Source organism: Gymnoscopelus braueri (genome assembly GCF_963280865.1).
Source record: "Gymnoscopelus braueri genome assembly, chromosome: 7".
Lineage (NCBI taxonomy): Eukaryota > Metazoa > Chordata > Actinopteri > Myctophiformes > Myctophidae > Gymnoscopelus > Gymnoscopelus braueri.
Genome location: NC_137608.1, coordinates 48,722,212 through 48,735,917, shown reverse-complemented (window position 1 = coordinate 48,735,917; position 13,706 = coordinate 48,722,212). Strand labels below are relative to the sequence as shown.

The window sequence follows — 13,706 nt, the reverse complement described above, 5'->3', positions numbered from 1 at the left end:
AAGACCACTGGTTCATAGGAATGCAAAATTATGACAAAAGTACTGTTTGTTTCACATTATTTGAATATCCAGCATTTAAAAATGATCCGTTGCCCTGTGTTTTTAAAAGGCGGCGGGCGGTGATCCTTTCTCCTCCATGCACTCCGCACACTCGCACTCCCCGGCCGACTCCTCGCCCATCCCGGAGCAGCGCGTCCAGGCGGACTTCCTCGGCGGACTGTCCCCGGTGCCCTTCACCCGCTGCTACAGCCAGGGCAGCGCGGACCGACACCCGCTGAGGACCCGAGAGGAACGGGCCAGGACTGAAGGTACGGTACCTGACATCACATCACACCACATCACACAAGGTCCGTCTCCTCTTTGTCCAATAAAGCAATAAATAAGCCACGCAAGGCCGTGGTTTACCGTGCATTTTACAATTTTCATGATGCGGAGCGGAGTGCCTTTGCTCTGACCCCTCTTAGCTGTTGTAAAATGCGCAGTTAAACCACATTCTCGCGTTTCTTATTGCTTTTCTTAAAACGGTTGCCAAATATGGCAACATAAATGTCATAGTTCAAAACGGTGGGCTGCGCACGTCCAGTTCGTTACTGGTGCTGGACACAGAGTGACAGTTCACAGATTGTGTGTTTAAAAGTAACCTACTTCTGCCCTATAAGTCACCGTGGCCACGTGTTGTGACCCACAACTATCGGGGGTGGGTCACAAACGATGTCACCTGATGAACGCCAACTGTAGCCATTTTTTCCGTGTTTTAAAGTAAACTGAACACTTAGGAGCAATGCTGTCGTGCGGACTTGTATTATTTTGACCATAAATGATATAGACATATCCCAATTAAATTTTCACTACAAGATTCATTTCTACAAGTAAGTTAGTCCCATGCACTGGATTCCAACTCATCAACTTTCAACTTTATTGTCACATCACAGGTTTGCAGGTGTAAAGAAGTGGCGGAAATTCTTTGTCATCATTTGTACAGTAGTTTTCAGGAAAGAGAAGACTAATAGAGATAAGAATAAGGAAAACAGGTCAGATATTATAGATATTTCTGATATGAGTAAAGATACAGTGTATGCATACAATACATACATACAGTAAGAAATGGCAATGGCATGAGGCAGTTAAAACAGCAGCATATAGTAACAGACACATGAGGTTAAAAGAAAACCCATGTTGGCACAAGCAGGTGTGGGTCGTGAATGCTAAGTGGCTGAGCCTCCTTGAGAAACTAGCCGATACTAACTGTCAGCTGGCTGTGTATAATAAGGATCTCAGCATGGGTCACATCACAGCATGTGAAACAGCTTGCTACTGTATGTAAGGCCAGGGGGGATATCGTCGCTGTCGGGACGGAAGCTTTGTATGCCCAAAATCGTTGCTTTTCAGAAAATGGAAAAAAATAACCTGTTCCAATGCAGTGGTTCTCAAACTTTTTCATGTCAAGGACCCCCAAATTGATATGCATTTAGCCGCAGACCCCCATCTCAAAAATAGTTTGAGTTTTTCCAGAAGCAAAGATTTTTGTTAAAAATGTTCACTTTAAAATATATACATTCAAAGATTTGCACACATTTTAATTTTTTTTTTTTAAAATAGCAGATCTACAAGCTCATAGCGCGGCACTCGGTGCCACGCTATGAGCTTGTAGATCTGCTATTTTTGAATAGCCGAAGTATAAAATATGGTTAAAGTGGTTAACATGATTGTGAAGCTATATTAGCTCATTTTGTTGGGGACCCCCTGGTACCCCCCTAAGGACCCCTGGGGGTCCCCGGACCCTACTTTGAGAACCAATGGATCCAATGTAGTTATTTTCAGGCTATTTAGTCACACACACACACACTTAAGACAGTACTTTTCATTGGTTAAATGTTTATAAAACCCACAGACAGACTTTAAACCTAGTGTCTCTGTTTTATGTTTTATGCGATATACAGTATTTCTGTTATTCATCACATTATAAAGCACTCTCTCAACTGGCCTGTCAGGCATGTAGAATGACTCTGCTTACATAAACACATGTGTAGCACACACACTGAGTGTGTAGTACTCGCAGGAAGTGCTTGGGATTCCACATAAGAACTGGGGGACGATTGGGATTGGAATGTCCTCAAATGTCCCAGCTGTTCCCATTTGAAAACAGTGCCAGTCAGTCTTCTATACTTCGTTGACCGGTGTTCAGGGTCTATACTTGGTCCCATCCTTCTCTCCCTCTACACCAAATCTCTTCATCTCAAATAAGGGACGCCTAGGGTTCATGTGAGCGAAGGGATACGGTACAACGCCCACAAATTATAATGTACTTTTTTCAATCATAATTTATGCGTGCGTTCGCTGTGGAATCAGAGAGCTCTTGTTGGCGCGTGGCAGAGAGCTGAATCGTTTTATAATTTACAAACGGGAACAGTGTTAGCCAGAGAGAGAGAGAGAGAGAGACGGAGAGATAGGCCGAGAGACATGCACGCACGCACGCACACATAGAAAGAGAAATCCATGCAGGCCCATACTGAAGCTCAGCCCTGGTTCAGCCAGAGTAGCCTACAGGCAGAGGTGTTCATCTGAGAGAGAGAGAACCGGTCCTAACGGGTGAAAAAGCCTTGAAAATGCCACGCCTTAACACACATAATCCATATGCCAATGATTCTCAAATGTTTTCATTTCAAGAACGCCCCGTTTGATATGCTTCAGGTCACGGACCCCCCCCCCCACCCCCCCCCCCCCATTTTATATCTCCGGGATCCCACTGTAAAATCCCCAGCATTTGATTTAGCTCTGTGTTACAGGTCCGTTTGGTTCCATTTGTACACTCTCAGAGTTACGGACCTGCAAGGGGTCCATTTTGGTTCCTATCAACAATTTAACCATTCGAGGACCCCTGTGGGTCCCCGGACTCCACTTTGAGTAGCCAGTGCCATATGGACCACATACAGTCTTTTGGTGTACTCTTAAACCCACACACAGCGTGTGGTGATTCATAATGATCTGCTGTCGAGTATACAGTAGCAAAGCATTTATTATTCATTCAGCTGCTCGTCAGTTCAGCTGCTATTTCACTGCAGCAAACAGCAAACGGCTGAGCTCTCTAATCTCTCATCTTTTATTCCATGTCAAAGACCCCCAAATTATTATTATTATAAGATTTGTGTTGTTAAAAAGTAGCTCTACAGTCTATTTTCAAATAGCCAATGTACTGTATATGTGGTTAAACTGGTTAAATTAAAATGTTATCCTAACCCATTAAGACGTGAAGCCGATTCTACAAAATGTCTTCCAAATCACCAACAGTTTTCTGAAAAACCTATGTTTCTATATCAGTGGTGCTCAATCTTTTTCATGTCAAGGACCCCAAAATGTATATGTGTTTGGCCCCATCTCAAAATATGTTGTTCCAGGGACCCCCAGAAGCAAAGATTTGAGTTAAAAATGTTCTCTTTAAAAATATATATATTCAAAGATTTGCAAACATTTTCTCGATTTTTCAAAAATAGCAGATCTACAAGCTCATAGTGCGGCACTCGGTGCCGCACTATGAGCTTGTATATCTGCTATTTTTTAATAGCCAAAGTGTAAAATAATGCTTTTTGGCTCAAATCTAAAAATGACACAGATGCGTTCCAGGTCTTAACACATCGACCGCCAGAGGTTAATCTCATAATGTACTCACCAGTGCCAAGGTGTTTTTGTTGTTTTTTTGTTTTTTTCATGTCGCCATAGATCTTGTTAAAATCCTTAAGATTGAGCCGTACACGGTCTGTGTACATCCGCGACATCTCAACGTATCTCCCAGTGAAAATCACGTGTCAAACGGGGCATCCATGTTGTAGTTAGAGCGGATTACGTTAAACAGTGAAATGCGAGGAGAAAAAACTACAGGAAGAGAATTGAGTTTCAGTTTCGTCTGTAGAATGGGAGCGGGCGTGATCGTCAAAACCGGATCCCAAATAATTCCGTTTCCGGTCATCAAACCGGAAACGGAAGTGGATCAAAAAAATTCCGAAAGTGAACCCGGAAATGTTTAGCGCGAAAAGACCGTGGACCGTAGGGCTACGGTCTCGGCGCTTAACAGTTGGACTTAACGGACCGTAGGACTACGTTCTTGGCGGTTAATGTGTTAATGGGTTAAACTGGTTAAATTAAAACGTTATCCTATATTAACTAATTTTGCTGGGGTACCCCATGGAACCCCCTCAAGGACCCCTGGGGGTCCCCGGACCGAGCTTTGAGAACCACTGCTCTAAAGCCCTTCAGAAGGCTGGCTGGCTAATGATGCTAACGTGACGCGATGAGCCACCAGCAGCGAAACCCTTAGCTGGCTAATCGATACCGCCATGAAATAGGAGAGGCTGAAGAGAAGAGAGAGAGAGAGAGAGAGGGAGGGAGGAAAGAGGGAGGGATGTACAGTAAGCAGAGAGAAAAGGCTGAGAGATATTAAAGACCAACTGAGGAAAGATGGGCGAGTGGGTAAAGTTTTATATATCGTCGACTGTCGGGTGGAAACCTTATTATGTCCAAAGTTGTTGCTTTTTCAGGATTCAAATTCAAAGATGGCAAAAGTAGCAGATCTACAAGCTCAAAACGAGCTTGTAGATCTGCTACTTTTGATGCTTTTGCGTGACGCTGTAGTATGATCAAGTAGGGCGTTGATTTATGAAAAAACACAAAAAGTTAGAATATGGAGATTTTTTTAGAGTGGTGGAGAGTTTTTGCCCGACAGCGACAATATATATATTTTTAACCCATTAAGACCTGGAACGCATCTATGTCACTTTTTGATTTGAGCAAAAAAAAAGCATTATTTTACACTTGGGCTATTCAAAAATAGCAGATATAGCTTGTAGATCTGCTATTTTTTAAAAATCGTGAAAATGTGTGAAAATCTTTGAATATATATTATTTTAAAGCAAACATTTTTAACTCAAATCTTTGCTTCTGGGGGTCCCTGGAACAAAACATTTTGAGATGGGGGTCCGCGGCCAACTACATATAATTTTGGGGGTCCTTACCATGAAAAGGTTTGAGCACCGCTGATATAGAAACATAAGTTTTTTTTTCCAGAATACTGGTGGGATTTAGAAGACATTTGTAGAATCGGCACTGAGAATCGGCATCGAGTGCCGCGCTATGAGCTTGTAGATCTGCTATTTTTGAAAAATCGTGGAAATGTGTGCAAATCTTTGAATATATATTGTTTTAAACCAAACATTTTTAACTCAAATCTTTGCTTCTGGGGGGGTTCCTGGAACAACATATTTTGAGATAGGGGTCCCGGCCAAATACATATCATTTTGTGGGTCTTTGACATGAAAAGGTTGGAGCCCCACTGATATAGAAACATAAGTTTTTCCAGAATACTCTTGGGATTTAGAAGACATTTTGTAGAATCAGCTTCAGCTCTAAATGGGTTAAAACATCACCTTTTCATAATATCTATTGTATTTAACAAGTGTGGGAGTAGTAACTTTGGCCACCGTTACTTTGAATCAGCTGCATTTGTCACATCACAGATTTACAGGCGTAGACAAGTGGGCGACATTCGTTTTTGTACAAGCTCGTGTGTGTAGTGTTCAGGAATGGGGAAGAAGATGAATGGTAAATGGTGCATTTATATAGCGCCTTTATCCAAGGCGCTTTACAATGATTGTTCACCCATTCACACACACACACATTCATACACCGATGGCGGAGGAAACCATGCAAGGCACCAACCTGCTCATCAGGAGCAATTAGGGGTTCAGTGTCTTGCTCAAGGACACTTCGCAACTCCGGGGGAGCCCGGGATCGAACCGGTCGCTCCACCTCCTGAGCCACTGCCGCCCCAGATAGAAAGAAGAGCAAGCGGAACAGAATAGATACTCAAGGTCAGATACTCAAAAGCTCAGAGTAGAGTGAAGACATGTACTATACACGCACACACACACACACACGCGCGCACACGCACACACACACACACACACACACACACACACACACTGAAGTCATATATGCAAATATATCCCCTGAATTCATAAAAAAGGTAATAATGTGAGCTTATGAAGCGGCATTTATAGTAATAGGAATGTACAGGATAATGTACATGATGTACCAATGCAATGAAAGCACTAAAGCAGCATATACTGTAAGTAACAGGTAAGTGCCTGAGGTTATAAAGTAGCATGTCATGTCAATACATTGAACAGAGAGAGACTGAGAGGGAGAGAGAGAGAGAGAGAGAGAGAGAGAGAGAGAGAGAGAGAGAGAGAGCTAGTGTTTTTCCCTTGCTGATGCAAGCTGTCAGAGTTGGGCGTGTTGAGTCTGTGCCACAGCAGCTCGATGCTGCCCCGTGTGGCCAAAATCTGTCACTGCGCTGTGTTGCAGAGACACGCGAGAACAACATCTTGAGCAATGTGTCCCTACGTCACACACACGCTCCTGTCACTCAACACAGCGCCTACACCGAGGTACATGCGCCAACGCATGCTGTAAACAAACACACACACACACTCATACACACACCACTGGTTCAGTGACAGAGAAGGGCTGCAGAAAAAGTATGGTTCTAATCTACTGTTTCTCTCCGACACGGCTGTCTTGAGGTCTGCTCTGCCTGTGTGTGTGTGTGTGTGTGTGTGTGTGTGTGTGTGTGTGTGTGTGTGTCTAGCAGGAGCTTGGCTGTGTGTGATAAGGGCAAGCTTTCTCAATCATGACTTGGCTGTTTCTCTCTTTTCTCTCTGTCTCTTTCTGTCTGTCTGTCTGTCTGTCTGTCTGTCTGTCTGTCTGTCTGTCTGTCTGTCTGTCTGTCTGTCTGTCTCTGTCTGTCTGTCTGTCTCGCTCTCTCTCTCTCTCTCTCTCTCTCTCTCTCGCTCTGTCTCTGTCTCTGTCTCTCTCTCTCTCTCTCTCTCTAACAGGTGGTCTGTCCAGCTCGTCGGACGGCGGTCAGCCGGTGGTCCGCTACAGCAAGGACCAGCGGCCCACCACCCTGCCCATCCAGCCCTTCACCTTCCACCATCAGTTTGCCTCTAAGCCCCCCCAGCCCAAAGCCCTGCTGCCCCTGTTCGCCGGCCACGCTGCCTCAGGTAGGCCTGTCACAAGATATTACATTAGCCTGTTCAATACGGGAACGCATCTGTGTCATTTTAGATTTCTTTGGCTATTCAAAAATAGCAGACATACAAGCTCATAGCGCGGCACCGAGTGCCGCGCTATGAGCTTGTAGATCTGCTATTTTTGAAAAATCGTGAAAATGTGTGCAAATCTTTGAGTATATATACATTTTTAAAGCGAACGTTTGTAACTCAAATCTTTGCTTCTGGGGATCTCTGGAACAAAATATTTTGAGATATTTTTGTTATTTAAATATTTTATATTTCTTTTATATTTTTTTATATCTTTTATAATTGTTTTTATATTTTTTATATATTTATATTTTTTATGTTTAAAAAATTATAATTTAGAAAATATTTTTAGAATCGGCCTCAGGTCTTAATGGGTTAAATAATCGCCTGGTCGCGATTATTTGGGATAATCGCTTCCATTCACGTAGAAATGTATCTGTTGAAAACAGCCGATCTACAAGTAGATTGTCTATTTCAGCTATTTCTGAACATTTTTGAAGGTAGAAACTTAGTAAATGCATGGCCTGCTATGGCCTTAGTACATTGTTTATTTTGATTATGGGTATCTCTTTGTATATTTAAGTTATGTTTCATATCTAAGTTTTATCCAAGTTTTGTCTGCTAGGCCTAAAAGGCAAACAGAAATGCAATTGGTATTTATATATATATGTTCCATTGTTCCAAAGCACCAATACACGATTAAATCTTTAATCACAATTATTTACATCAGTGGTTCTCAACCTTTTTTGGATCAGGGCCCACTTGGATTTGGAAATATTGAATGCGTTCGCGGCCAATCGGTGGTTAGATGCGTGGGCCGGCCAATCGGTGGTTAGATGCGTGGGCCGGCCAATCGGTGGTTAGATGCGTGGGCCCACTGGGCCGTGTGCATTTTCATATCCCTTTAATGAACGATCAATCAATTGTGTTCAAGATTGGATCAATGGAGCTAACGTAGTATACTTTAAGTTCCTATGTCTTTATCACAATGAAAACAACATTTTCAAGGTTGTAAAGAAAAAAAATACCATGAAATTTTTTTATGTAAATCTTTTAATGTTAATGTTATACATCTTTGTTTTTTTCTAATTATTTGGGCGCCCACTTGCAATATCTTCACGGCCCACAAGGTTGAGAACCACTGATTTTCAACGACAATTACTCGTCAACTAATATTGAATGAATGGTGATGTCACTAGGCTCAGGGATGCAGCCCAGGAAAACCTCGGGAGGCTCTGGAGGTCCGGGAGCCGGGGAGGAGAGCCAAGACGCAGCCCAAAACGTGCACACATTCCAACAGGGCGCCACCGCGGCAGGTAGGCCCGAACATAATGATTGCGTAATCACCTGGTCGCAATTATTTGAGATAATCACAATTATTTTTGCATAATTGTCAGAATCATTGCAATTCTTGAAAAATAGTGAAAATAGCTTGTACTGTTAGATTGGCTATTTCCGCTATCTTTGAAATGTTTTAACCCATTAATACCTGGAACGCATCTGTGTCACTTTAGATGTCTTTGGCTATTCAAAAATAGCAGATATACAAGTTCATAGCGCGCTATGAACTTGTAGATCTGCTATTTTTGAAAAATCGTGAAAAAAAAAATGTTTAGATTTTTTTCCAAAAACTGTTAGGATTTAGATTTTTTTTAAAGAATCGCCTCAGGTCTTAAAGGGTTAAAGTGTATAAAGTTATTAAATATACGGCCTGTTCTGGCCTTGGTACATTATTTATTTTGATTCATTTTGTTTGACATGTTTTAAGTAATTTGTGATGTTTGACCGATGTTTACAAAGCTAATGCAGACAGAAATGGAACTTTTATTCATATGTTCCAATGTTCTCAATCCACCCCCCTTCAAATTATTAATCGCAATTATTTGTATGACAAAATAACCGGCAACTAAAACTTTGACGATCGTTGCAGGCGTAGCGGCGGCGGGCCCTCCGCCCGGCTCGGTGCGACCCTCGCCTCTGGGGAGTTATTCCCCCGTTCGTCTCCAGGGGGCGCCCTGCTCCAGCTCTGGAACCTGCTCCACCTGCAGCCCCAGCCCCCAGCAGCCCCCCCGCAGCCTGTCCTGTCCCGTGTCGGCCGGCCTCATGCCCCTCCACACCCCCCCGCCCGCGCTGACGGCCCAGCCCCTTAGTCCTCCACCTCCGCCACTCTGTAAGCTTTTTATGAGTTAACCTCATTATGTCCCAAACTGTTAGTTTTCAGGATTCAAATAAAAAAATGGCAAAAGTAGCAGATTTACAAGCTCGAAACGCGTCGAAACGTGGCTTGCGGATCTGATGCTTTTGATGCTTTTGTGTGACGCTGTAGTATGATCCAGTAGGGCGTTAATTTACAAAAAAATGTGTGTATATATATATATATATATATATATATATATATATATATATATATATATATATATATATACTGTATATGGAGATGAGAGGTTTCTGCCCGACAGCAACGATATATTATAATCTGAATTATTTTTACATAATCATCGTCGTTTTCATTCATCGGTGTTTAACCCATTAACACATTGAATGCCAATCGCGTAGATCTACGCGAACCTATTTAAAGCCGCAGCGTGCCAGTCGCGTATATCTACGCGAACCGCCGATTCCCATTGATTTTGCCCCAGGTGCACTTTCCGAATTTTTTTGATCCATTTCCGTTTCCGGTTTCCGGTCGGAAACAGAATTATTCGGGTTCCGGTTTTTTCGATCGTATCCGCTTCCTGTCTGGGATCCTGTTTAAAACTCGATTTTCTCGGTTGTTGTTTTTCTCCTTGCTGATCACTGTTTATGGTTGATCGGCTGTATCTTCAAGATGGCGGCACGGATTTGGAAACTATTTTCGCTGGCCGTTTCTCACGGATCCGCCGTGTGTTTAGAACCAAATGAACGCGCACTTTTAACTTATTTAGCGAGGTCTGTGGCGACATGAAAAAAACAAAAAAACAACAATAAAACGCTGGCACTGGTGAGTACATTATGAGATTAAACTCTGGCATGGAATGTGTTAAGACCTGAGGTTCCGCTTCTACAAAATATTTAGATTTCTTTTTTTTTTATATATAAAGAAATATATATGTATTCAAAGATTTGCACAAATTTCCCCCCAAAAATAGCAGATCTACAACCTCTCGGTGCCGCGCTATGAGCTCGTAGATCGATTTCTGCTATTTGTGAAAATCTTTACGAGTATGAAATGATTAACTATAATTATGGCCTGTTTTGGCCATAGTAGTTGTGCATTATTTAATTTGATTATTGGTACCTGTCATTGCCAGTCATTTCTTTGCGTATTTAAGTTGTTTGTCATGTTCTGCCCTGTGCGACTTTTGTTTACAAAGCCTATAAAAGGCAAACAGAAATGTAATATTTATTTATACTATGTTCCCATGATCAAAGCCAATAATGCAATTAAATCGTCAAGGGCCGTTCACATCAAGCACTATAACTCTAACGATATAGTTTAAAAAATAGTCTTAACTCAAGGTTGTACTTTATTGTTACATCTTGTGTACGGGTACATAAGAGTAACACTTATTTTTGTTTGGCTTCCTTCAGACAATGCAGCAGCATAGATAATAATAAGACCAAAATAATGATGAAAAAATCGTAAAAAGATTTAAAGAAAAGAAAGAGTGCAAAAAATAGCAAAAAGAGAATAAAAACATATGTACATGTGCATAATGCATATATTCTCGGTATATTGTATACGCCAGCATAATTCTTTCCCCCAGTAGCTGCTACCTAACTTTGTGTAAACAATTTCACAGTATATTCTATATACAGCAGATAAGGAAGGTGCATTTCCACACCGCAACTATATCAAAGACACTGGTGAACGATATAGATTATCTGACATGCTTACCGTGCGTTCTCTTGTATTTTCTTTGCCATGCACTATATTTTGAATGTTTTGTCAATTATTTGATGGTGTTGAATGTGATGTCGTTGTAGTTCTTTGTGCGAACGACCATTTAATTGCAATTATCAGTACGACAGTTCTGAGACACAGAGTAGACAGAAATGGTACCATATTATAATGAGCTTTTCTGAGGACCAATTATATGAAGATAGGTTGAAAATGGGTGAAGTGATCCTTTTAAAACGCAATTATCAGTACAAACAGTTAATCTTCAACTAAAATGTCCTGATGTTGACAGCCCTGCCCCTGGGTGTGAAGAGAGGTGCGGTGCCCCCCATGCTGCCGCCGGTGCAGAGCCACTGTTGCCACCACACGGGGGTCCCCAGTGACAGCCTGAGTCCCCTGGCACGCGTGGAACCCTCAAAGCAGCTGGACGGAGCCAGGACACACAATGGTACAATCTTTGTTATTTAAGTTTTGTTTTGGTAGATTTTTCAAAGTGAATAAAATCATCCACCGATATGAATGACACACCAATACACCAATAATATGATACACCGATACACCAAATTATTTATTTATTATATTATTATTTTTTTAGACACACACACACACACACACACACACACACACACACACACACACACACACACACACACACACACACACACACACACACACACACACACACACAGAGAGAGAGTTAACACATCTGGTTGATCTCTACCCCTTCTGTATTTTCTACTTCTGCTAATCTTTGTTCTCCTACTGTATGTTGTCTTCTTTTCTATAAGAGATGAATTTCAGTGATTGTTGGTCTCTTGGCCTATAAGTGAATTGGACAATTTGTCACTTTTATTTTTTTGCAGCTACAGTAGCTTAGTGAGCCATTGTTAGTCACAACAGTTGTAGTTATTATTTCCTACCTTTTTAAAGCTGCAATCCGGGTTCCAATCCCATGTATGTGATGCAAAACCTACGCATTGCAGGTTTTAAGGAAGGAAACTGTTAGTTCTATATGACAAGAGAAGCCCCAATGCTTATCACAGACTTGTCGTTTCTCTTTCTTTCCTCTTTGCTTTTCATCTCTCGCATGAACACCTGTCATCTCTGCTCCTCTTCCCCCCCCCCCCACGGCTAAACTCCCATTCCTCCCATTCTCTGTCTCTCACCATACCTCCTTCTCCATCCATCCATCCTTCCATCCATCCATCCTCCTATTCATTCATCCATCCATCCTATACCACACTCTCCCCCACCACCACCCAAAAAAAGCCCACCACCTGTCACCGCAGGCTCTGAAATGGAGGGAGTACCGTCGTCAAAACCCTCTAGGGGTGGAGAGGGTGGAGAGGGTCTCCGGTGGCTCAGTGAGCCTGGAGCCCCCCCGGAGCGGCGGCGGCGGCGGCGGGGCGCAGCGGTCAGCCAGACGCAACGTCTTCGACTTCCCCTCCGTCTCCTCCTCCTCTTCCAGCCTCGGGCTGCTGGGCCGGACCAATGGTGCTCATTCTTCTATTGTCACATTTGTAGTGCGGGGTTATGATCTTTGCAGGAGATAACGCTCCGCTGCCCACAGTGGTAGTGCGCTGTAGATCAATGGTTCTCAAAGGTTTCATGACATCGAATTTCTGTTTTATTTTGTTTGGGGTATTTTTTGGGGGCTCTCTGACCTCAATTACACCCACAAAAACTGAACTTTGATTGAAGATTCAGTGGATTTTATGTGGTCTGGGGTTTTCTGAATAAGTAGGCTCAGAAAAGTGCTGTGATTGCCCCGTGGACTTTGATGTCAACTAATCCCGCCCCCTCTCCTCCCCGCCCCTCCCCTCGCCTTCTCCTTTTGGGGGGGGCGGAGCAGAGGCGATGATTGACAGGCAAAATTCCTCAACAGCGACACCCGAAGGCAAATGTTGTTTTTTTTCATTGCAGCTGAAAAAGCCTCAGAACACAGAGAAAAAAACCTGCCATGGCTCACTGGAGTGGATTTTTAATTTAAAATATTTTTAAATCTTTGACATAATTAGTTTGAAGGACCATGATAAAGACTTTAATGTTTTGTAAGACCAGCATGTCATGAAACCTTTAACTCTGATAGTATACAAATGGAACCATTCCACGCTAGTTTAGCTATCTCACATTCTAGCTCACGCTCACATTCATCGATTGCAAACGGATACATTAAGATCACGGTTCACCAAAAACCCCAGGATGTTCAATGAATGCACTCTTTAGCCCGTTCATGCACAGCACTGCACCTTCTCACCTACCTGTCTTTATATTTGAATTTCTCTACTTCCTATATAGGCCAATTCACTGGCTTTATCGTTCTTCTGTGCCCGTTTCTCTGTTTCTGCTGTGCTAGGAAACAAATAGTAGAAATACCTTTCTACTTTTAAATACTTTTTAACTTTTTCGGAATCGTGCCAAATTCACTCCGATTTTAACACATTGGGTGCCAGAGGTTTATTAAAATATTATACGTTGAGTGCCTGCATTTCTTCCATCCACTTGCGTTATACGTTTCGTGCTGTGAGAAGCCCAGACGCGGAAGTGCATGTAAACAAAGCGTGCGTGCGAGACGGCGGAGGGTCCCGACTAACGCCTGGAACAATAATATTTCCAACGCGACCCTCCATTGCAGCGTGATCGCCGATCGAAAACGGCTCGTTTCCACCACGTTAAAAAGAAATGGAGATATTAAGCTTTTAGTCAAGGAGATAACATTGAAAACGCCGACC

At 42.5% G+C, this 13,706-nt stretch overlaps 1 protein-coding gene across 2 annotated transcripts in view; it reads left to right on the top strand.

Moving 5' to 3' along the window:
• The window catches only part of rusc2 (RUN and SH3 domain containing 2), a 62,727-nt gene that overhangs the window by 34,784 nt on the left and 14,237 nt on the right, over window positions 1-13,706 (top strand). The window contains exons 7-12 of one of the 2 annotated variants that reach the window (XM_080432198.1): window positions 110-308; window positions 6,888-7,055; window positions 8,294-8,410; window positions 9,025-9,264; window positions 11,267-11,422; window positions 12,244-12,468. In XM_080432198.1, the coding sequence (XP_080288324.1) occupies window positions 110-308; window positions 6,888-7,055; window positions 8,294-8,410; window positions 9,025-9,264; window positions 11,267-11,422; window positions 12,244-12,468 (1,105 nt within the window). The remainder of the gene's footprint in view (window positions 1-109; window positions 309-6,887; window positions 7,056-8,293; window positions 8,411-9,024; window positions 9,265-11,266; window positions 11,423-12,243; window positions 12,469-13,706) is intronic. The other variant, XM_080432199.1, reaches the window with a different exon arrangement.